The sequence below is a fragment of the Neoarius graeffei genome, chromosome 9 (assembly GCF_027579695.1).
Source record: "Neoarius graeffei isolate fNeoGra1 chromosome 9, fNeoGra1.pri, whole genome shotgun sequence".
Taxonomy (NCBI): domain Eukaryota; kingdom Metazoa; phylum Chordata; class Actinopteri; order Siluriformes; family Ariidae; genus Neoarius; species Neoarius graeffei.
The window spans coordinates 5,858,193-5,881,433 of NC_083577.1; the positions used below are offsets into that span (position 1 = coordinate 5,858,193).

The 23,241-nt window shown below is 43.7% G+C and overlaps 1 protein-coding gene across 4 annotated transcripts in view; it reads right to left on the bottom strand.

Annotated features, from left to right (window-relative positions):
- pde1a (phosphodiesterase 1A, calmodulin-dependent) overlaps nucleotides 1–23,241 on the bottom strand; it is a 352,383-nt gene that overhangs the window by 158,635 nt on the left and 170,507 nt on the right. Inside the window, exon 1 of one of the 4 annotated variants that reach the window (XM_060928980.1) lies at nucleotides 19,843–19,982. The exons of the other annotated variants lie outside the window; for them this stretch is intronic. Coding sequence (XP_060784963.1) covers nucleotides 19,843–19,895 — 53 coding nt within the window. The 5' untranslated portion in view covers nucleotides 19,896–19,982. Of the gene's footprint in view, nucleotides 1–19,842; nucleotides 19,983–23,241 lie in introns of those variants that run through there. 4 annotated transcript variants of the gene reach the window in all.

Genomic DNA, 23,241 nt, shown 5'->3' on the forward strand with positions numbered 1-23,241 from the left:
AGAGCTACAATGGAACGGTTTAGATCAAAGAATATTCATGTGTTAGAATGGCCCAGTCAAAGTCCAGACCTAAATCCCATTGAGCATCTGTGGCAAGACTTGAAAATTGCTGTTCACAGACGCTCTCCATCCAATCTGGCTGAGCTTGAGCTATTTTGCAAAGAAGAATGGGCAAAAATTTCAGTGTCTAGATGTGCAAAGCTGGTAGAGACATACCACAAAAGACTTGCAGCTGTAATTGCAGCAAAAGGTGGCTCTACAAAGTATTGACGCAGGGGGGCTGAATACTAATGCACACCACATTTTTCAGATTTTTATTTGTTTAAAATTTTGAAGACCATTTATCATTTTCGTTTCACTTCATAATTACGTGCTACTCTGTGTTGGTCTAGCACATAAAATCTCAATAAAAAGTTTTAAGTTCGTGGCTGTAAGGTGGAAAAATGTGAAAAAGTTCAAGGGGTATGAATACTTTTGCAAGGCACTGTATGTAGTCAATAGGCAGCTGAATGAACAATCCAGAGGTGACAGTGAAAAAGAAGAGGAAAAACTCCTCTGGGTGTCACCAGATAGTGGGATTGTACTCTTGTGGACTACAAGAAAGGTGGTCGATTTTAGAAATACACTACAGTATATGCCGTCTTCTCACCACAAGTAACACGCCCAGTATATGGCCTCATCTCATCTCATCTCATCTCATCTCATCTCATCTCATTATCTCTAGCCGCTTTATCCTGTTCTACAGGGTCGCAGGCAAGCTGGAGCCTATCCCAGCTGACTACGGGCGAAAGGCGGGGTACACCCTGGACAAGTCGCCAGGTCATCACAGGGCTGACACATAGACACAGACAACCATTCACACTCACATTCACACCTACGCTCAATTTAGAGTCACCAGTTAACCTAACCTGCATGTCTTTGGACTGTGGGGGAAACCGGAGCACCCGGAGGAAACCCACGCGGACACGGGGAGAACATGCAAACTCCACACAGAAAGGCCCTCGCCGGCCACGGGGCTCAAACCCGGACCTTCTTGCTGTGAGGCAACAGCGCTAACCACTACACCACCGTGCCGCCCAGTATATGGCCTGTAACTCTGAAATTCTGCAGTTCATTTCCATCTCAAAAGGTCATTTTTAGCAGCAGAGAAACACAAAAATCTGAGGTTTAATTATTGGATTTCTGTGGACCCAAAAAGTTATACCCTGATTGTGAAACAGCCCATCTATAGTTACAGAAGAAGTAGCTGTTTCAAAATGATATCTGACATTCTTCAAAACAGGAGTGAGATGGAAACACTCCTGTAAGGAATATGTAAAGAATAAAACCTGACCAAGCATGTTGCTACAACCCAAAGACTATCTTCCAATAACAGCATGACATGAAGAATTTTACTCCTCTTACATGACAGCAATTCTAATCATCAATCCTAACAATTTATCTCTAATTAAAGAATGACATCATATGTTTCATTAATGCTAAATAACCATCTTCATACACAATAATTCACAGTCAATAATTAAATGTTGTTTTAATCCATTTATGTGCCAAAGTTCCTGTATGCAGTGGTGCTTGAAAGTTTGTGAACCCTTTAGAATTTTCTATATTTCTGCATAAATATGACCTAAAACATCATCAGATTTTCACACAAGTCCTAAAAGTAGATAAAGAGAACCCAGTTAAACAAATTAGACAAAAATATTATACTTGGTAATTTAATTATTGAGGAAAATTATCCAATATTACATATCTGTGAGTGGCAAAAGTATGTGAACCTTTGCTTTCAGTATCTGGTGTGACCCCCTTGTGCAGCAATAACTGCAATTAATGTTTCCGGTAACTGTTGATCAGTCCTGCACACCGGCTTGGAGGAATTTTAGCCCATTCCTCCATACAGAACAGCTTCAACTCTGGGATGTTGGTGGGTTTCCTCACATGAACTGCTTGCTTCAGGTCCTTCCACAACATTTCCATTGGATTAAGGTCAGGACTTTGACTTGGCCATTCCAAAACATTAACTTTATTCTTCTTTAACCATTCTTTGGTTAGAACGACTTGTGTGCTTAGGGTCGTTGTCTTGCTGCATGACCCACCTTCTCTTGAGATTCAGTTCATGGACAGATGTCCTGACATTTTCCTTTAGAATCCGCTGGTATAATTCAGAATTCATTGTTCCATCAATGATGGCAAGCCGTCCTGGCCCAGATGCAGCAAAACAGGCCCAAACCATGATACTACCACCACCATGTTTCACAGATGGGATAAGGTTCTTCTGATGGAATGCAGTGTTTTCCTTTCTCCAAACATAACGCTTCTCATTTAAACCAAAAAGTTCTATTTTGGTCTCATCCGTCCACAAAACATTTTTCCAATAGCCTTCTGGCTTGTCCACATGATCTTTAGCAAATTGCAGACGAGAGCAATGTTCTTTTTGGAGAGCAGTGGCTTTCTCCTTGCAACCCTGCCATGCACACCATTGTTGTTCAGTGTTCCCCTGATGGTGGACTCATGAACATTAACATTGGCTAATGTGAGAGAGGCCTTCAGTTGCTTAGAAGTTACCCTGGGGTCCTTTGTGACCTCGCTGACTATTACACGCCTTGCTCTTGGAGTGATTTTTGTTGGTTGACCACTCCTGGGGAGGGTAACAATGGTCTTGAATTTCCTCCATTTGTACACAATCTATCTGACTGTGGATTGGTGGAGTCCAAACTCTTTAGAGATGGTTTTGTAACCTTTTCCAGCCTGATGAGCATCAACAACGCTTTTTCTGAGGTCCTCAGAAATCTCCTTTGTTCGTGCCATGATACACTTCCACAAACATGTGTTGTGAAGATCAGACTTTGATAGATCCCTGTTCTTTAAATAAAACAGGGTGCCCACTCACACCTGATTGTCATCCCATTGATTGAAAACACCTGACTCTAATTTCACCTTCAAATTAACTGCTAATCCTAGTGGTTCACATACTTTTGCCACTCACAGATATGCAATACTAGATCATTTTCCTCAATAAATAAATGGCCAAGTATAATATTTTTGTCTCATTTGTTTAACTGGGTTCTCTTTATCTACTTTTAGGACTTGTGTGAAAATCTGATGATGTTTTCGGTCATATTTATGCAGAAAATAGAAAATTCTAAAGGGTTCACAAACTTTCAAGCACCACTGTACATTGTTCCTATACTGTAGAAACAAAAATGTCCTAGAGCATGCTGTGATTTATCTTGCAGCCAGAACTACTGTCAAAGCTGCTGTTTAACTATAGACTGTTTAGTCTGTTAATCTTCTCTGGCAAATTTATTAACAGATGAATTCAGAACAGGTGAGGCTTCAGAAGCACATCTGGCTCAGTTTCAAGCCTGCAGCATGCCCTGAATATGTGCTTTCAAATACTTACAGCACAAACAAGACCTCTGATTTAAAATCTGTCCTTTCTGCATGATGTCAACTTTGTCATTTGGGTTATATGGAAGTGCCGTGATGTGTGAAGACCTCTTTTAAAGCTTTGTGCAGCTGCTTTTTGTTACCAATGTGCTCCGTGCATGTGAGTCTCTTAACTGGAATCTGCAACTATTATAATCTGTATCCATAACCACATCAGCAGTTCCTACAGGAAAAATCGTTTCTTTCAGCTAAAGCTCATTAACATCATCTTGTCCCACTCTACAAATTAAAGAACCTCATAGCAGGCTATGAAAATGTAATTTAAAAGACGTCCTCTGTGGCTTTCATAACCAGAGTGATCAAGATCTCAGTTCAGAAAAATGTGCAATGGAGCCTTGTTTTCCCCCAACATCATGGTTTTGATGTTTTCACAGAAACAGCCATAACCCCAATATGGTTTTCGCTCTGTTGATCCAAGTACAGCAGACAGCTGCACTTCAGGTAAATTGTAGCCTTAAGCAAATGTAAAAATGCCTCTGTGGTTAAGACTACAAACAGCAATTGTATCGATGTAGCTTGAATTTTGTTTGAAGGATGTCCCAAGTGGCCCAATATAGCATTTAGCATTCTCTTCCAAACTGTCCTACGATATGGTAAGTGCTCTGTTAACATGGCTATTCAATTTGACCACTGAGAAAACAGTTAGAGAAAAAGGACATCATGGCTACGTTCACACTGCAGGCTGAAGTGACTCAAATCCGATCTTTTCGCCCATATGTGACCTGTATCCGATCTTTTATTGACAATATGAACGACACAGATCCGATTTTTTCAAATCCGACCCAGGCCGTTTGGATATGTGGTCCTAATTCCGATCCCTATCCGCTCTTTTCATATGCGACTTCAGTCTGAACCGCCAGGTCGCATTCATCCGACTTACACGTCATCAACAAGCCACAAACGTCACTATTCTGCGCTGAAGTAGGCGGCGGGTCTCTCAAAAAAGTTACAACAACATGGCGCATAATCACGGGCGCAGATAGAGGGTGGGACTCGTCCCACCCAGATTTAAATTCACCTCGTTCGGTCCCCCCCACTCATAGGGAGGAAAAAACGTCTATGCTGTCTTTCTTTGCATAAGGCAAACCTCACGGAAAAATCAAAAGACTAATTACCATTCAGTTTATTGAGGTGCACGGCAGTGTATACATAGTTGCAACAACTCACATAAAACAAAACAAAGACTAATATTCGGTTGGTTGAGCTGCGCAGACTGCACAGGTTGCAAGCTCGAGCTTGGTTGCTATGGTTACTAACAACAAGTTTGACAGGCATATCGGGGTTGGGGTTGGTTTGCTGGCAGCTTTGTCCCCCCCAGTTTTTTGTCCCCCCCCAGTTCAAAAAACGTATCTGCGCCCCTGCGCATGACATCAATGCGAGGGACGCTTCGGGCTGTGAAGGTTCTGAATCTTCTCAATGGAAGGACGCAGAGGTTAGGGAGCTGATTTCCATTTGGGGGGATACAGCTATTCAAGCTAGATTGGATGGGTCATACCGCAACCGGGCGGTTTTACTTCCGTAAACACTGGCCATGCTCACTGCGTGTGATGTCGTCATATCCTGCAATGTGCATGCGGAACACTTTTAGGTCGCTTTTCGTTCATACTGAGGATCACATACAAGTCGCATATATTTGTTAATGTGAACGACCTCACAAAAAAATCGGATTTCACAAAAAAATCGGAATTGAGCATTAAGCCTTGCAGTGTGAACGTAGCGCATGAGTACAAAACAGTGAAAAAATTTTTGATGACACCACTTTATTGTATTTATTGATTATTGAAATGAGAATATTTGACAGACTTACAAAAGATACTTCCTGTCTTAAAGTAATGATGGATGTCGTTTCTCTTTACTTAGTTGAGCGGTTCTTGATATAATAATTGTGGTGTTATTATACAGTTGTGGTGTTAAATAGGGCTATTTACTGCATTTTTATTATTTACTATTTACTGTTTGATTTCAAACATGTTAAAAAACAAACATTCCTAAGTAGTTTGTTCACCGAGGTCCACCAACAGTGATCTTGTATTATTCATTTTGTAAATAAAATATATCCAACCACCACCAACTGCCAAAAACTTAGTACATCAAACAGAATAAGCAGTCCATCCATCCATTATCTGTAACCACTTACCGTATCCTGTGCAGGGTCATGGGCAAGCTGGAGCCTATCCCAGCTGACTATGGGCAAGAAGTGGGGTACACCCTGGACAAGTGGCCAGATCATCACAGGGCTGATACATAGAGACAAACAACCATTCACACTCACATCTCTGGTCAATTTAGAGCCATCAGTTAGCCTAACCTGTATGTCTTTGGACTGTTGCCCCTTTTCCACCAAATCAGTTCCAGGGCTGGTTTGGGGCCAGTGCTTAGTTTGGAACCGGGTTTTCTGTTTCCACTGACAAAGAACTGGCTCTGGGGCCAGAAAAACTGGTTCCAGGCTAGCACCAGCTCTTTACTGGGCCAGAGGAAAGAACCGCTTACGTCAGCGGGGGGGCGGAGTTGTTAAGACCAACAACAATAGCAAGACCGCGAAAGGTCGCCATTTTTAAATAAGTGACGAGATATCATGGATGCAGTAAAGCAGCAGTCATCCATTATTGTTGTTGTTGTTGTTGCTGCTGCTTCGTCTCCATGTTGTTGTTGCTTCGATGTTCGCGCCAAGGTTTATGCAAATGCAGCGACGTAACTGACGTATACAGTGACGTAATGACGTGGCTCCCCTTAGCACCCCGAGCTATGGAAAAGCAAACTGGTTCTCAGCTGGCTCGCAAGTTGAACGAGTTGTGAACCAGCCCTGGAACTGATTTGGTGGAAAAGGAGTGTGAGAGAAACCGGAGCACCCAGAGGAAACCCATGCAGACACCATGCAAATTCCACACAGAAAGGCCCCTGTCGGCCACTGGGCTCAAACCCAGAACCTTCTTGCTGTGAGGCAACAGTGCTAACCACTACACCACTGTGCTGCCCTTGGATAAGCAATCACATTTCCCAATTCTCCACCCTTTTTGTGTTGCCCACACTTTTTTGTGCAATTCTCCATCAAATTAATATGCATGTTGCAAAGAATCCATCCATCCATCCATTATCTACGCAGCTTATCCGTCAGGGTTGCGGGTGATGCTAGAGCCAATCCCAGCTGACTTTGGGCGCGAGGCAGGGTCCACCCTGAGCAGCAGTGTTATTTTCGTTAACAATGACAATGACGAAATGATTTCGTTAACGCACCTTTTTTTCATGACTAAAACGAGACAGTGACGAGCTAAACATAACTCTTTGATCACGAAAATATGATGAGACGTATCTGTTGTTTTTGTTGACGAGACGAAAATGTTAGCGGGTTGGCTATAGAACTATCAAAATGCATGGTGTTTCCTCCAACGGTGCGTGCAACCTGTCTGCCAAATGCTGAAAATATCAGCAATGCACCTGCATCCTGTCCTTGTTTGGTCACGTCCACCACCAGGCATGTCCGGGCACAGTGCACACCAGGGCAGCCAAACACAGTTCATGGACCATGGCGGCAGCAATGCCAGCACAAGGGCTTGGTGGGCGGAAAAGACGTGATGATTTATGGACATACTTTACACATAATCCAGCAGAAAATAAAACGGAATGCCTTGTAGTGGGAGACAGAGGTACACGCTGTGGCTATAAACTACGTGGCAAGAATACGACCAACCTCAAGAGGCATCTAAAGGCTCACCATGCTGCTATTTACTGCGACGGTAAGTTAACGTTACAAGAAGTTCTGTTAACAAATCATGTATACGTTTGCTAGCTTTGGTTAATGTCACTCAACAGTCGGTCTGTGATGAATTTCCTATGAAGTTTTCCAAAACACCGTGACCTGGCGAAAATGAACGGGACCGCTAACTTCATGCTAAAGTTGGCTTGGTTAAGCTAACTTAAATTCAATTAACATGTCATGAGTAAAACTTGTCCTGCAGGGACTGAATGCTTTGTTATATATTGACCCATATTTGAGTCACTGTGAAACATACGGGGGGAAATGTAGCTTTTCAGACCTGTTGCTGTGCCTTAATATGTCTAAATGAGCAGCAGCACACCTGGCTACTCTAACGTTAGCAGCACGTTTAGCTGTCATATTTACATTAACAGACAAGCGTGGTCATCTTCTAGTTGTGTGTTCATCATGACATGTTTGTGCTCCATCAGCGCATTGCGACATGTTAAACGGAGGCAGAAACACCAGTCTGTGAACAATGGAGTATACACACTAGACAGCGTTTATGTAGAGAGCATGCACACTAGACAGACTTTATGTAGAGAGCATGCACACTAGACAGCGTTTATGTAGAGAGCATGTGCACTAGACAGCGTTTATGTAGAGAGCATGCACACTAGACAGCGTTTATGTAGAGAGCATGTGCACTAGACAGTGTTTATGTAGAGAGCATGCACACTAGACAGCGTTTATGTAGAGAGCATGCACACTAGACAGCGTTTATGTAGAGAGCATGCGCACTAGACAGCGTTTATGTAGAGAGCATGCACACTAGACAGCGTTTATGTAGAGAGGAATGCACACTAGACAGCGTTTATTTAGAGAGCATGCACACTAGATAGCGTTTATGTAGAGAGCATGCACACTAGACAGCGTTTATGTAGAGAGCATGCGCACTAGACAGCGTTTATGTAGAGAGCACGCGCACTAGACAGTGTTTATGTAGAGCATGCACACTAGACAGCGTTTATGTAGAGAGCGTGCGCACTAGACAGCGTTTATGTAGAGAGCATGCACACTAGACAGCGTTTATGTAGAGAGCATGCACACTAGACAGCGTTTATGTAGAGAGCATGCACACTAGACAGCGTTTATGTAGAGAGTATGTTATGCACAACCTGTCAACCTCGATTACAGTTTCCTATCTCTGTATTGGCCTAATTTAATGTTTTAAAGTAATTATTTTTTCGACTAAAATGAATGACTAAAACTGGACTAAAACCCTTTTAGTTTTCGTCGACTAAAACTAGACCAAAACTATCAAGGATGGAATTGACTAAAATGTGACTAAAACTAATAAGCATTTCATCCAAAAGACTAAGACTAAAACTAAATCAAAAATGACTGCCAAAAACAACACTGCTGAGCAGGTCACCAATCTATTGCAGGGCTAACACAGAGAAGAACAACCATCACACTCACACAGATGGGCAATTTAAAGTAGCCAGGTGACCTAATCTGCATGTCTTTGGACTGTGGGAGGAAACTGGAGTCAGGCATGGAGCCTGCTACTGGTAACATGTAACCCAATACTATCTGCTGCATGAATGGGTGGTCGGTGTCTAAACCAGCTCCCCCACTGGCTCCGTGTCAGTGTCAGTGTCATGCAGTGTCAACATTTTTTGGCACAGCCTCACAATTTAATTTCTATGATGGTACGACTTGGAGAAAACCCAGACAGGCATGGGGGAACATGCAAACTATGCACAGAAAGGCCCCAGTCAGTCACGAGACTCAAACCCAGAAACTTCCAGCTGTTAGGCTAAGCACTGCACCTCTGTGCTGCCCTGATGCAAAGAAATGCACTTAAATGATATCTTTACACCAGTTTAGTAAAAGTCAAAAGGTTTTCCACACAGTATATGGTCTAACTGATCCTAAAAAAAACAGATGCAAACAGCTTAGTACATCTGGACCTTGGTATCAAGAAAACACGGATGTAGTATTTCCTATTTATAACAGCTGCTGTTGGTGAAAAACATCACATTGACTAATATGTGATGTCTGCTCATGCAATGCACCTATAATGCCTGTACTGTGACTGAAATTCTATACGGCTTTACTGTCACTCTCAACCATTCAATACTCTCAACCACCTGTTTGTGGCTTGAGACCTTGTACTGGTGAAGGGACTTGTGTACTTTGATGAACCCTCTGTCACGGGGAACTTAGTGCTCCTATACAGCCACCCTTGATGAACAGATCTGATGGGAGGGGTCAGACAAAAAGCTATCCTAATGACCACTATGTAAGGTACAACAAAGATTACGTGTAACTTGCCAGGATTTGGGTTACCAGGACCCACCAGGTCTGGGGGTAGAGCCAGGCATGCAGGTGGTGTCCACAAGCATGCATCTGGTGACCAGGTCACCCACATAACCTGTTGGTCTCAGCCCAAAATGATGACATTGAGACACCTTACAAGATGAAAGGTGGGGGTCAGGTCCAGACATATGATGGACAGGTTTAGATGGAAACTGGCTTTGAGAACATGGAATGTCACTTTGTTAGCAGGGAAAGAGCCTGTATTAGTGTGTGAGATGGAAAGGTGTGGACTAGACATAGTTGGCCTTACACAGTAAGGGCTTCTCAAAAATCAAGAGTAGCCAGTTGAGGTTGTTTGGGCACCTTGTAAGGATACCCCCTGCTTGGCTACTGGTAGAGCTGTATCAAGTGTTTCCCACTGGATGGAGACACCAGGCTAGACCTAGAACCTGCTGAAAAAAATGATATCTTGCAGTTTATGGCTTGGGAACATCTGGGAATTCACCGAGAGAAGCTGAAATCTGTGGCTGGAGATAGACAAGGAAGCCTGGACTGATCTCAGCTTGTTGCCACTATGACCAGGATAAGTGGAAGAAAAATGAATGGAATGAATACCCAGAAAGTTTTGCCAACAAACTTGCATTCCACTGGTGCTACAGCGTGGCCTCCAGAACTTTAGCTATTAAAGTGATGAAGGAGCAATGCCATCCTGAGATTTGTATCAAGTTTGAACCAGTTATTCTGATAACTCTTCATTCTCATCTCACATCTCAATGATAGGTTAATGGAAATAACAAACATCCCAGCAAACATTTAAACTCAAACAAAGTACACCATGAGATGTTAAATGAAATTTATATCAAACTGAAGGTGGAAAGTCTGTGAAAATCTACTCAGTAAGGATGTTTGGAAGAGATTATGCTGAGAATGTCATAGATTAAGAATAGTTTAAAATCAGAATGTCTGGAAACTGTGCTAACATACTGAACTAACGTTAGATATCTGTCACACTCTTGCAAACCTCAAAGATTTCTCATCATTATGGTAATATTTGTGTGAATAAATCTGTCCATGTTAAACAGATTGCTAAATTGTTGTAAATATATTATAAGTTCATTTGGAATCTGCAGTCAGGACGAAGGCAGTCAGATTTATGAAAATCTTTGCACATAAACATTGCCATTTAGAGGTCTTAAGGTCCTTCATAAAGCTGTTCCTTACATCTTCGTAAAGATCCATGAGGTCAATCCCAGAGCATCGTGAGAGAATGAGGCTTGAGAGAGTAAAAGTTGATTCATGACTCACTCAGTTCATCTGAGCTTCATAGTAACCCATGGGCCACTTATCAAAGTCAAGGCCTGAGATAAATTGCAGATGTCATCATGCACCACCCAATGGGAATTTAAGTGCAGCCCAGGGCGGGAAGTCATTATTTATAAACAAACCATGAAGAAGAGAGCTTTATTTCCTTTTAAGAGTCCAGAGCTCTGCGTATACGTAATTGGTGTGTATACCAGACACTGATGAGTAAGAGCTTGACTTTTTCACAAATTAAGAAAAAGAAAAGAAAAGGAATCCAGAGGGTTATGACTCACACACACACCAGGCACCATCACACACTTGCATTTTGCACAGTAATATTAACCAGATGGAACTCGTTTTCATTTCATTTTTCATTCTGTTAACTCTCCATAGATACATCGAGAGCAAGGCTGTTATTTTTAATGATGCCCCACTCAGCAATGAAAAACAGAGATTTAAATTAAAACAAAAAGAAAACATAAAAAGTGAATCACTGAAAATAAAACACATACAAGTTCAAAATTGACAGTTCAGTCAGATACATCTGATTACCTCTGGGGCTCACATTACATCGGTTTTTATCGGTCCAAATGATCTGGCCTCCGGTTCTGTCAATCTCAGTGAAATAGGTGTGGCTTTTATGTAAGATCAATCTCAGCAAAGGAGGTGTGGCTTTTATGTTGATCAATCTCAGTGAATGAAGTGTGGCTTTAATGATGATCAATCTCAGTGAAGGAGGTGTGGTCTTTATGGTTATCAGTCTCAATGAAGGAGGTGTGGTGTTTATGTTCATCAATCTCAGTGAATGAGGTGTGGCTTCTGTGTTTGCCAGTCCAAATGAAAGTGAAGATATGACAGACATGCTCAGTTTCAGAGAAGAAGGCATGGTCTCTGTGCTACCCGAATAAGCAGGTGTGGCCTCTGTACCTCTCAGTCTCAGTAAAGGAGACATAGCCTCTTTACTGATCGAACTCAGTGAGTGAGGTGTGTCTACTGTATCTGTCAATCTTATTGAAAGAGGTACAGCTTCTATTTCCTGACAGTTCAACTGAAAGAGGTACGGACTCTGTACCCGGCAGTCTCAGCAAAGGAGATGAGGCCTCTGTACCAATCAGTCCCAGTGAAGGAGGTGTGGCCTCTGTACCTGGTAGTTCCACTAAAGGAGGTGTGGCCTCTCTACCTATCAACCTCAGTGAAGGAGGTGTAGTATCTGTACCTATTAGCCTCAGTCAAGATGGCATGGCCCTTGTACCTGTCAGCCTCAGTGAAGGAGGTGTAGCCTCTATACCTATCAGCCCCAGTGAAGGAGGTGTGGTCTCTGTACCTATCACCCTCAGTGAAGAAGGTGTGGTCTCTGTACCTGGTAGTCCCATTGAAGGAGGCATGGCCTCTATACCTATCAGTTCCAGTGAAGGAGGGGTAGCTTCTGTACCTATCAGCCTCTGTACCTATCAGCCTCAGTCAAGATGGCATGGCCCTTGTACCTGTCAGCCTCAGTGAAGGAGGTGTAGCCTCTGTACCTATCACCCCCAGTGAAGAAGGTGTGGCCTCTGTACATGGTAGTCCCACTGAAGAGTGCTAGTAAACCAAAACTAGAGAAACAAGAAACAAGAGTTCTAGAGTCCTAAACTCTTGTTTTTATAGTTTTGGTTCGCTAGAACTCTTGTTTTTTTTGTTTTTTTTTTTAAATAGTTTTGGTTTGCTAGCACTCTTTATAGTTCTGGTTTGCTAGCACTCTTTATAGTTTTGGTTTGCTAGCACTCTTGTTTTTATAGTTTTGGTTTGCTAGCGCTGTTATTTCTATAGTTTTAGGACTCTAGAACTCTTGTTTCTCTAGTTTTGGTTTGGTAGTGGCAGTGACAGTGGCTGGACTCAGCTGGGAGCCGGTCTAGAAGGGAGATGTAAGGCGCCTCCTTCCCTCCACTAGCCTGGGTGGACACTTTGGGCAAGTGTTAGTACACCCGTAGCCTCCCTCGACAGGGTTACAGTTCACAGGGGCACTGACAGCAGGGTGTCCTTGGTGCTCTGTGGCAGAGGAATCTCTATAGATCAATGGCATATCACCAGATGGCATGTGGAGGAACTATACATGGTCAAAAGATGGCATCACCAGACAAGTTAGTTGTCACTGCGGGGCAACCTCCACGTCTGCCAGGTCTGTGGCACACCTGTGCACCACCTGGTGCCTGACTTGGAGGTCCAGAGAGACAGTTCAATGGGAGCATGACACCGCTTGTCTTACTCACTGTGCAAGGCATTATGCAAGGAGAAGAGAGGAGAAAGTCCTTCGGCGACGGGATGAATGCGACGGCGGCAGGCCTGAGAAGCTGGAAGCCGCTAGCAAGATTCCTGCACGTAGGCAGCTCACATTTGAAGGTCGCAGCTCAACTGAAGATCTGGGCAACAGTAGGCTGAGGCAGCAGTGTGAGTGTCCAGGCTGCCCTATTTAAGGAGAGCACAGCCTGCCCTGGAAGGGGAAGCCCCTAGAAAAGGTGGGGTAGAGAAAGCTCGCCCAGAACTACCTGGCTGGTTCACCGCGACCAGCGGGTCTTCACTGCAGCGGTATGAAATGCAAAAAGATGAAACTGACCATCGCTACTTGGAACGTCTAAACAATGCTGGACAATGACACCTGACCCGAGAGACGCACAGCCCTGGTTGCAGCAAAGGAATTAGATTGCTATGGCATTGACATAGCTGCACTGCAAGAGACCAGACTACAAGGGCAAGGCCAACTCCAAGAAAAGAAGTACACCTTCTTCTGGAGTGGGAGAACAGATGAGAGGAGAGAAGCTGGTGTTGCATTTGCCATCTCCGACACAATCGCTAAGAAATTGCCATCATTACCAACCGGAACATCAGAGAGAATCATGACTCTACGCATGCCAATATCCAAGAAACGTTTCCTGACCATTATCTGTGTTTATGCGCCAACCATGATGTACTCCAATGAAGATAAAGAAGCCTTCTATAAATCTCTGGCTTACGTGTTTGACCATATGCCCAACACAGACAAGCTCCTGATACTAGGGGACTTCAATGCTAGAGTGGGAAATGACCATACTACCTATGAAGGCACTTTGGGAAAATTTGGAAAGGGAAAGAGGAACTCCAATGGTGAATTATTACTGAATTTCTGCACTCAAAGAGAGCTTAGTGTCACCAACACTTTCTTCTACCAGCCAGAAAAGAACTACTTCACATGGAAGCACCCACGATCCAAACACCTCCACTTGCTTGACTTCATTATTACCCATAAGGTCAGCATGCCAGAAGTCCTGTCCACCAAAGCCATGAGAGGTGCAGAATGCTCAACTGATCACTACATGGTACGCTCACAGCTCAGAATGAAGGTGGTGCTGCCAAGGCACAAGAAACCAGCAAATGCCCCAGCTAAGAAATTGGATGTGAGCAAACTCAAGAGCGTTGAACAGCAGGAGAATTTCGCCTCTGCCCTCACAGCTGCTTTAGATGCCAATGAAGTAAACAGTGATGATATTGAAGAGCTATGGAAACGGCTAAAGCAAACTGCTTATTCTACAGCAGAAGAAATGCTCAGCCATTTGAAAAGGAGATCACCAGACTGGTTTCAAGAAAATGAAGAGGCTATCCAGTGTTTGCTAGCTGAAAAGCAGAGGGCTTACAACACACACTTTCAGAAGAACTCAGCATCCACAGAGGCAGCCCTCAAAAACATCAAGGCCAAAGTGCAGAGAGAAATCAGAGTCATTAAGGACAAATGGTGGTGCAAGAAAGCAGAAGAACTGCAGGAGATGGCTGACAAAAACGACTCGCATGGTCTGTTCTATGGATTGAAAGCCATCTACGGACCAAAAAGCAATACAATAGCACCAGTGAGAAACACTGATGGAGACCAACTTCTCACCAACATAGAAGACATTAGATCAAGATGGAAGGAGCACTTCTGTAACCTCCTCAACCAGCAAAGCTCTGCAGATCCACAAGCCTGTAACATGGTACAGCCTAGAGAAACTCGAGATGAACTCTCAGCTCCCATCACTGAGCATGAGCTGGAAAAGGCATTGAAGACCACGAGATGTGGCAAAGCACCTGGACAAGATGGGATCCCAGCAGAACTCTGGAAGACAGGAGGTCACAACCTGAAAAGAGCTCTCTTTTCAGGTTGTGACCTCCTGTCTTCCAGGGTTCTGCTGGGATCCCATCTACGCTTATACAATGCATGCTGGGCAAATGCTTGTGTGCCACAAGACTTCAAAGATGCGTTCATAGTTACCATCTACAAGAAAAAAGGCCTAAGCAGCGACTGTGGAAACCACTGTGGCATCTCCTTACTGTCTATAGCTGGCAAGATCCTGGCCAAAATCATCCTACATCGCATCAAGAAGGTCTCAGAGGAGGTACTACCAGAGAGCCAGTGTGGATTTAGAGCTGGCCGGTCAACTATAGATATGATCTTCACCCTTCGTCAGCTCCAGGAAAAAGCCATTGAACAGCAACAAGCCCTGTATGTTGTCTTTCTCTAAGGCGTTTGACACTGTGGATAGAGAGATGCTCTGGAAGGTCCTGGAACTATATGGCTGTCCAGACAAGATTGTGAGAATCATCAAAGACTTCCATGAAGGCATGTCAGGAAAAGTCTCAATCGGTGGTGACATCAGCAATGCATTTACTATCAACCATGGCGTCAAGCAAGGGTGTGTGCTAGCTCCGACACTTTTTACTCTTTACCTGGCAGCAGTCCTAGAAACAATGGGAACCAACCTCAGCAAAGGTGTCTATATACGGACAAGGTCTGATGGCAAGCTCTTCAATCTTGCTCGACTAAAGTCCTCTACCAAGACAAGAGAAATATGTGTGAGAGAGCTACTTTATGCTGACGGCTCTGCTCTGGTGTCAACCAATGCTGAAGAAATCCAAGAGATTGTGGATCGCTTTGCCACCACTTCCACTTTGTTTGGCCTGACAATCAATGTGTCCAAAACAGAACTTCTTTACCAACCTCCCATAGAAGAACCACCACCATGCCCAGATATTCTTGTGAATGGGAAGACACTAACCAAAGCAGAGAATTTTGTATATCTTGGCAGTGCGGTCACCAACACTAACTCCTCAGACCTGGAAGTGGACAGACGGATTCAAGCTGCATGCAAAGTTTTTGGCTCACTATACAAGCGCCTATGGTCAAGACATGACATCAAAAGGATGACCAAAATAAAGGCATACAATGCAGCCATCCTGCCAGCCCTTCTGTATTCCACAGAGTGCATGATCCTCTACCGAAGGCATATCAAGAAACTCACCAGAACACAACTGCGGCACCTGCGTCAAATCCTGGGAATACGCTGGCAAGATAGAGTACCTGACATTGAAGTGTTGAGAAGAGCCCAGACTCCTAGTGTTGAGGCACTCATTACAGCATCACAGCTTCGTTGGGCTGGGCATGTACGATGCATGCCAGACTCCAGACTCCCTAAAGCTGTTTTCTATGGAGAGCTCTCTGAAGGAAGGAGGAAGCATGGAGGACAGAAGCTCCCCTTCAAGGATGTACTAAAGAGACACATGAAGGATTCTGACATCAACCCTGACACCTGGGAGCAAGCTGCCTCCAACAGAAGAAAGTGGAGAACATCGGTGAGGAGATCCATCAAAGCATAAAAGAAAAGCATCAGCAGGACTACCAAAGAGCGCATGACAGATGACACAACCCCGCTGCAATGGGACACACATGTAACCTGTGTGGATGACTCTGCCATTCACGTGCTGGCCTTGCAGCCCACTCGAGGGCTTGCAGGCCATAAAAACCTCTCAGTATAACAGTCATCATCGACCTTGATGGACTGCCGAAGAAGAAGAGTCCCACTGAAGGAGGTGTGGCCTCTATACCTATCAGCTCCAGTGAAGGAGGTGTAGCCTCTGTACCTATCAGCCTCAGACAAGGAGGTGTGGAATTTGTACCTATCAGTCTCAGTGAAGGAAGTGTGGTCTCTGTACCTATCACCCCCAGTGAAGAAGGTGTGGCCTCTGTACCTATCAGTCCCAGTGAAGGAGGTGTGTCCTCTTTACAAATCAGTCTCAGTGAAGGAAGTGTGGCCTCTGTACAAACCAGTCCCAGTGAAGGAGGTGTGGCCTCTGTACAAATCAGTCCCAGTGAAGGAGGTGTGACCTCTGTACAAATCAGTCTCAGTGAAGGAGATGTGGCCTCTGTACAAATTAGTCTCAGTGAAGGAGGTGTGGCCTCTGTACCCATCAGTCCCAGTGAAAGAGGTATGGCCTCTTTACAAATCAGTCTCAGTGAAGGAGATGTGGCCTCTTTACAAATCAGTCTCAGTGAAGGAGGTGTGGCCTCTGTACCTATCAGTCCCAGTGAGGGAGGTGTGGCCTCTGTACCAATCAGTCCCAATGACGGAGGTGTGGCCTCTGTACCTGATAGTCCCACTGAAGGAGATGTGGCCTCTGTACCCATTAGTCCCACTGAAGGAAGTGTGGCCTCTGTACCCATCAGTCCCAGTGAAGAAGGTGTGGCCTCTGTACCCATCAATCCCAGTGAAGGAGGTGTGGCCTCTGTTCCCATCAGTCCCAGTGAAGTAGTTGTGGCCTCTGTACCCATCAGTCCCAGTGAAGGAGGTGTAGCCTCTGTACCCATCAGTCCCAGTGAAGGAGGTGTAGCCTCTGTTCCCATCAGTCCCAGTGAAGGAGGTGTGGCCTCTGTACCCATCAGTCCCAGTGAACGAGATATGGCCTCTGTACCCGGCAGTCTCAGCAAAGGAGATGAGGCCTCTGTACCAATCAGTCCCAGTGAAGGAGGTGTGGCCTCTGTACCTGGTAGTCCCACTGAAGGAGGTGTGGCCTCTATACCTATCAACCTCAGTGAAGGAGGTGTAGCATCTGTACCTATCAGCCTCAGTCAAGATGGCATGGCCTTTGTACCTGTCAGCCTCAGTGAAGGAGGTGTAGCCTCTATACCTATCAGCCCCAGTGAAGGAGGTGTGGTCTCTGTACCTATCACCCCCAGTGAAGAAGGTGTGGCCTCTGAATGTGGTAGTCCCACTGAAGGAGTTGTGGCCTCTGTACCTATCAGCCTCAGACAAGGAGGTGTGGAATTTGTACCTATCAGTCTCAGTGAAGGAGGTGTGGTCTCTGTATCTATCACCCCCAGTGAAGAAGGCGTGGCCTCTGTACCTATCAGTCCCAGTGAAGGAGGTGTGTCCTCTGTATAAATCAGTCTCAGTGAAGGAAGTGTGGCCTCTGTACAAACCAGTCCCAGTGAAGGAGGTGTGGCGTCTGTACAAATCAGTCCCAGTGAAGGAGATGTGGCCTCTGTACAAATTAGTCTCAGTGAAAGACGTGTGGCCTCTATACCTATCAGCTCCAGTGAAGGAGGTGTAGCCTCTGTACCTATCAGCCTCAGACAAGGAGGTGTGGAATTTGTACCTATCAGTCTCAGTGAAGGAGGTGTGGTCTATGTACCTATCACCCCCAGTGAAGAAGGTGTGGCTTCTGTACCTATCAGTCCCAGTGAAGGAGGTGTGTCCTCCGTACAAATCAGTCTCAGTGAAGGAAGTGTGGCCTCTTTACAAATCAGTCTCAGTGAAGGAGATGTGGCCTCTGTACCAATCAGTCCCAGTGAAGGAGGTGTGGCCTCTGTACCCGGCAGTCCCAATGAAGGAGATGTGGCCTCTGTACCTACCAATCTTAGTGAAGGACGTGTGTGCTCTGTACCCATTAGTCCCACTGAAGGAAGTGTGGCCTCTGTACCCATTAGTCCCAGTGAAGGAGGTGTGGCCTCTGTAGCCATCAGTCCCAGTGAATGAGGTGTGGCCTCTGTTCCCATCAGTCCCAGTGAAGGAAGTGTGGCCTCTGTACCTATCAGTCTCAGTGACAGAGGTGTGGCCTCTGTACTCATCAGTCCCAGTGAACGAGGTGTGGCCTCTGTTCCCATCAGTCCCAGTGAAGGAGGTGTGGCCTCTGTACCCATCAGTCCCAGTGAAGGAGGTGTGGCCTCTGTACCCATCAGTCCCAGTGAACGAGGTGTGGCCTCTGTACCCATTAGTCCCAGTGAACGAGGTGTGGCCTCTGTACCCATCAGTCCCAGTGAAGGAGGTGAGGTCTCTTTACCCATCAGTCTCAGTGAAGGAAGTGTGGCCTCTGTACTTAATTGTCTCAGTGACAGAGGTGTGGCCTCTGTACCAATCAGTCCCACTGAAGGAGGTGTGGCCTCTGTACCCATCGGTCTCAGTGAAGTGTCTGACCCTTCAAAACTTTTATTTTCATTAAAATGAAACAGTCCAATATTAAATCGCATCATATTACGCAGTACTACATCGAAGCAGTTCTAAACATTTTAATTACTGCTTTAACTGCATCTTTTCATGTACTGGAATATTGATTTTGAATATTGATCACAGACCATATTAATAAAGAGTGAAAGATAGCCAGCAGACAGTGAAGCGTCTTCAGGAATGCATGGTGAATTACCTGCTACACAGCTGCTCCTCTTTACCACACTTTTCCATTTCACATGCGAAGAAGCCATTAGTGGCCTTTTCAAAATAACGAGGCTCTGAAAATGAACCGGAACCATGTAACCTGCCTCTAATGACCGTATAACCACAACACACTGGGTCGTTTAGCGAACGCCACTCTGATCTGACTCACAAACTATAAAGTGCAACTCGAGCGTGTGTGTGTCTGTGAGTGAGTGAGTGAGTGAGTGATACAAAAATACAGACACTTTAAAATAGATGTCAAGTGTATGTTTTCGTTCTTTGTTAGACACACTCACACAGAGAATTTAGTTTTTTGTAATGCTTTAAGAACACGGGCCAAAAAAGATGACAAGACAGACAACTTCACAGAAAGTTTGTGCTACTTGTTACACACTCACACAGTAAAGACTCAAAACCTCCGCCAAGAGAAGTATGAGAGCAAGTTGAACTACCTTATGTTCCCATTTCACACAAAAAACAGCCACAAACACACACACACCATCTCACACACGCGCGCGCACACACACACACACACACACTCATCCACCTGTGCCGTCCCAGCTCAAGCAGTCCAGTGGTTTGGTCTCATTTCTCATCCCTTCTTACCTGATGATGGGTCTGTGCAGAAGCTGCCTCTTAATGGTCACATATTGGTCCATTGACGAGTGTGTGAGTGTGTGTTTTCAAAAGCGAGCTCACTGCTCTGGCTCTCTGAATCTCAGCTCACATTGCAGTGTGTGCTCACTCTGGCCCAGCCTCTCACTCCGTCTGAAGAGAGGCCATATCATAGAGAGCGTTCCTCAACACAGAGAGGGGGGCTTTTACGCTCTCACACACACACACACACACACACACACACACACACACACACACACACACACACACACACACACACACACACACACAGAGTTCAGACAGAGCTGGCTTCCAGCTGTGGCTTGGTCTAAAGTGTGAACTCTTCCTCTGGTTGTGGGAAAATTGAGTGCTGCTCTCATTCTGCCTCATCCTCGTGGCGGAGGGTTTGTTTTAGTTTTAGTCCATAAACACTGACATAATTTACTATCAGTCCTAAAACTAAGGTTTGTTTTAGTCCTTAATTTGAATTTGAGAGTTTCTCTGGTTGTGGAGAATTTAACACTTGTGCTTAGTCCTAATGGTTTTAGGGTTTAAACTGAGGTTTGGAGTTAATTTTAGTTTAAATGGACAGCATAAGTTTAAATACAGTATTTAGCGTTTAAACTCAGAACTTAGATTGATTTTAACATTTAGAGTCATAGTTTTTAATGTTTAACTTAAAACTTTAGTTCGTTTAGAAAGTTTTGATCTAAGAGCTTATGTTGCTTTTAGTGTTTAAACTGAGAGTTTAGGTGGTTAAACTAAAGGATTGAGTTATTTGTAGCGTTTAAACTAAGGTTGTTTTTTATTTTTAAACTAGGATTAGACTAGGATTATTTTTAGGATTATTAAACTAGGATTATTTAGGATTATTAAACTAGGATTATTTTTAAACTAGGATTAGAGCGTTTTTAGCATTTAAACTGAAGTTTAGTTTACTTTTAGTGTTTAAACTTAGGGTTTGGGTTATATTTACTGTTTAAACTCATGTTTTAGGTTGTTCTCTGTGTTTAAACTGATGCTTTAAACTGTTTTTAGTGTTTCAACTGAGGGTTTAGGTTGTTTTTTAATGTTTAAACTGGAGGTTTGTTTGTTTTTAGTGTTTAAATGAAGAGTTTAGATAGTTTAAATGTTTAAACTGAGGATTTTGGTTGTTTTTAGTGTTGAAACTGAGGGTATTTATTAGTTTTAGTGTTGAAACTGAGGGCTTGGGTTCTATTTAGTGTTTAACCTAAGAGTTTAAGTTGTGTTTTTAGTGTTTAAACTTGGTTTGTTTGTTTGTTTGTTTGTTTGTTTGTAGTGTTTAAATTGAAGGTTTAAGTTATTTCTAGGATTTAACTGTGAGGGTTCATGTTGTTTTCAGCATTTAAACTAATAGTCTAAGGTTTTTTGTTGTTTTTTTTATTTAAGGCTTTGGTTAGTTTTAGTGTTGATTACTTTGATTATATTTAGTTTAACCTGATGTTTTAGGATGTTTTAGTCTTTAAACTGAGGGTTTAAGTTGCTTTTAATGTTTAAACTGAGGGTTTGGGTTGTTGTTTTGTGTGGAAACTGAAGATTTAGGTTACTCTTCATGTTGAAGCTAAGGATTTAGCTTAGTTTTTGTGTTAAAATTGAGGGTTGAGGTTTTTAGAGTCTGAACTGAAAGTTGGGGTTGGATTTTGTGTTGAAACTGATGGTATACATATTTTTTAGTATTTAAAATGAGGGTTTCATAGTTTGTAGTGTTTAAGATGAGGGTTTATGTAACAGTTAGCATTTAAACTGAGCATTCAGTTTGTGTTTAGTGTTTAAATAAAGGGTTTGAGATGTTTGTAGTTTGTACATTGAAGCATTAGGAAGTTTTATTATGTTGAAACCAGGACTTTAGGTTTTTAAGTATTAAATAATGTTTGGCTTATTTTAAGTTCTTAAATTAAGCGTTTAGGTCATTTATTTTTGGTCTATGTTTAATATATATTAATATTGTGTTGTGCTGTGTAAACATTGAGATACGAGGAAACGCAGTGCTGAGCTCTAGCTGACGTCGTCATTGGACAACGTCACTGTGACATCCACCTTCCTGATTCGCTGGCGTTGTTCATGCCACGTTGGTCATGTGACGCGACTGCTGAAAAACGGCGTGGACTTCACTTCCTGCTATTGTTTCCACCTTGTATCACCTTTTTGTTTTTCATTAAAGAGTATAAAAGTATGAATATAATGCTTTGCTTTGTCATTCTTAATGTTGTTCATGGTAAGATGCAAATACTGCCCATTGTGTAGTTATGATTGTCTTTAGGCTTGCCATCCTTCCACTTGCAAGTGGTGAGTGACTTGCGCATGCCCGATATGCACTGGGATCACACACACAGCGGCTCAGTCCCGAATCACTGCTCGTGCGCTTCACTCGCGCGCTCTGTGAGCTGCGCAGGGCCAGAGTGCGCACCCTCCAGAGGGCACTCACTGTTCAGGGCGGAGTGATTTGGAGCGCAGCCGCACTGACATATTTCAACTTACGTGCCGTCTAATTAGTCATGTGATTAGCGTATCCGTGTATTGGCATTGCTGTGTGCACGCGAATCGTGTATTGGCGTTGCTGTGTGCACGCGAGTCGTTTTAAAAACGTTAATCTGATGATCCGCTGATACGGTCTAATGTAAACACCACCTAATTCAGCACAGGGTTTGAGATATGTTTTGTGTTTATCTTAACAATTTAGTTTAGCCTTTAATCCTTAAATGGGGTGTAGTCTTTAATTTGAGAATTGAGGGTTTACTGTCTATTTTATAGCCTGGCAAGCCAGACTAAATGTGAATATTTAGTCTGGCCTCGATCCGTAGACATTTCCGACGGTGGTGGGAGGAACAAACCGCTGTCTTTCAAACTGTCTCTGTGCGTATAGGCCAACGCTCTGACCAATCAGCGCAACAGTGACTGTGACGTAGTCAGAGCGACAGAAAGCAGTGGGGGAGACCTTGAAATAAATAATTTTTCAAAATGCGTATTAATTAATAAACAGGTTCTAGATATTAAGAAGTTTGGAGATAATGACCACAAGTTTGGAGTCTGTACCACATACTTAACATACACTTTTTTTTCCAAGTGTTTTTCAAGGGTTTGCTTAAACTGTTTTTGAGTTTTTATTTAGTGGTGTTTGGTGAAATAATTTCCCTTAAATTTAAAATAACGGGAAAATAAGAAACAATCAAAAAGTCATGTTTCAAAGCTGTTTATTAATTCTTCGTACTGCACAAACTAGCCCCATCCTTTTGGCTACGAGCGGAGCCAGCTGGTAGATCAGACTTTTGCCATAGCCGGTCGGCAAAACAGTGAAAACGTCCTTCTTGAAAAGGAATGAGCGGAGAGCCTCTTCCTGCTCATGTTTCAACGAAAACTCCAAATCTAATT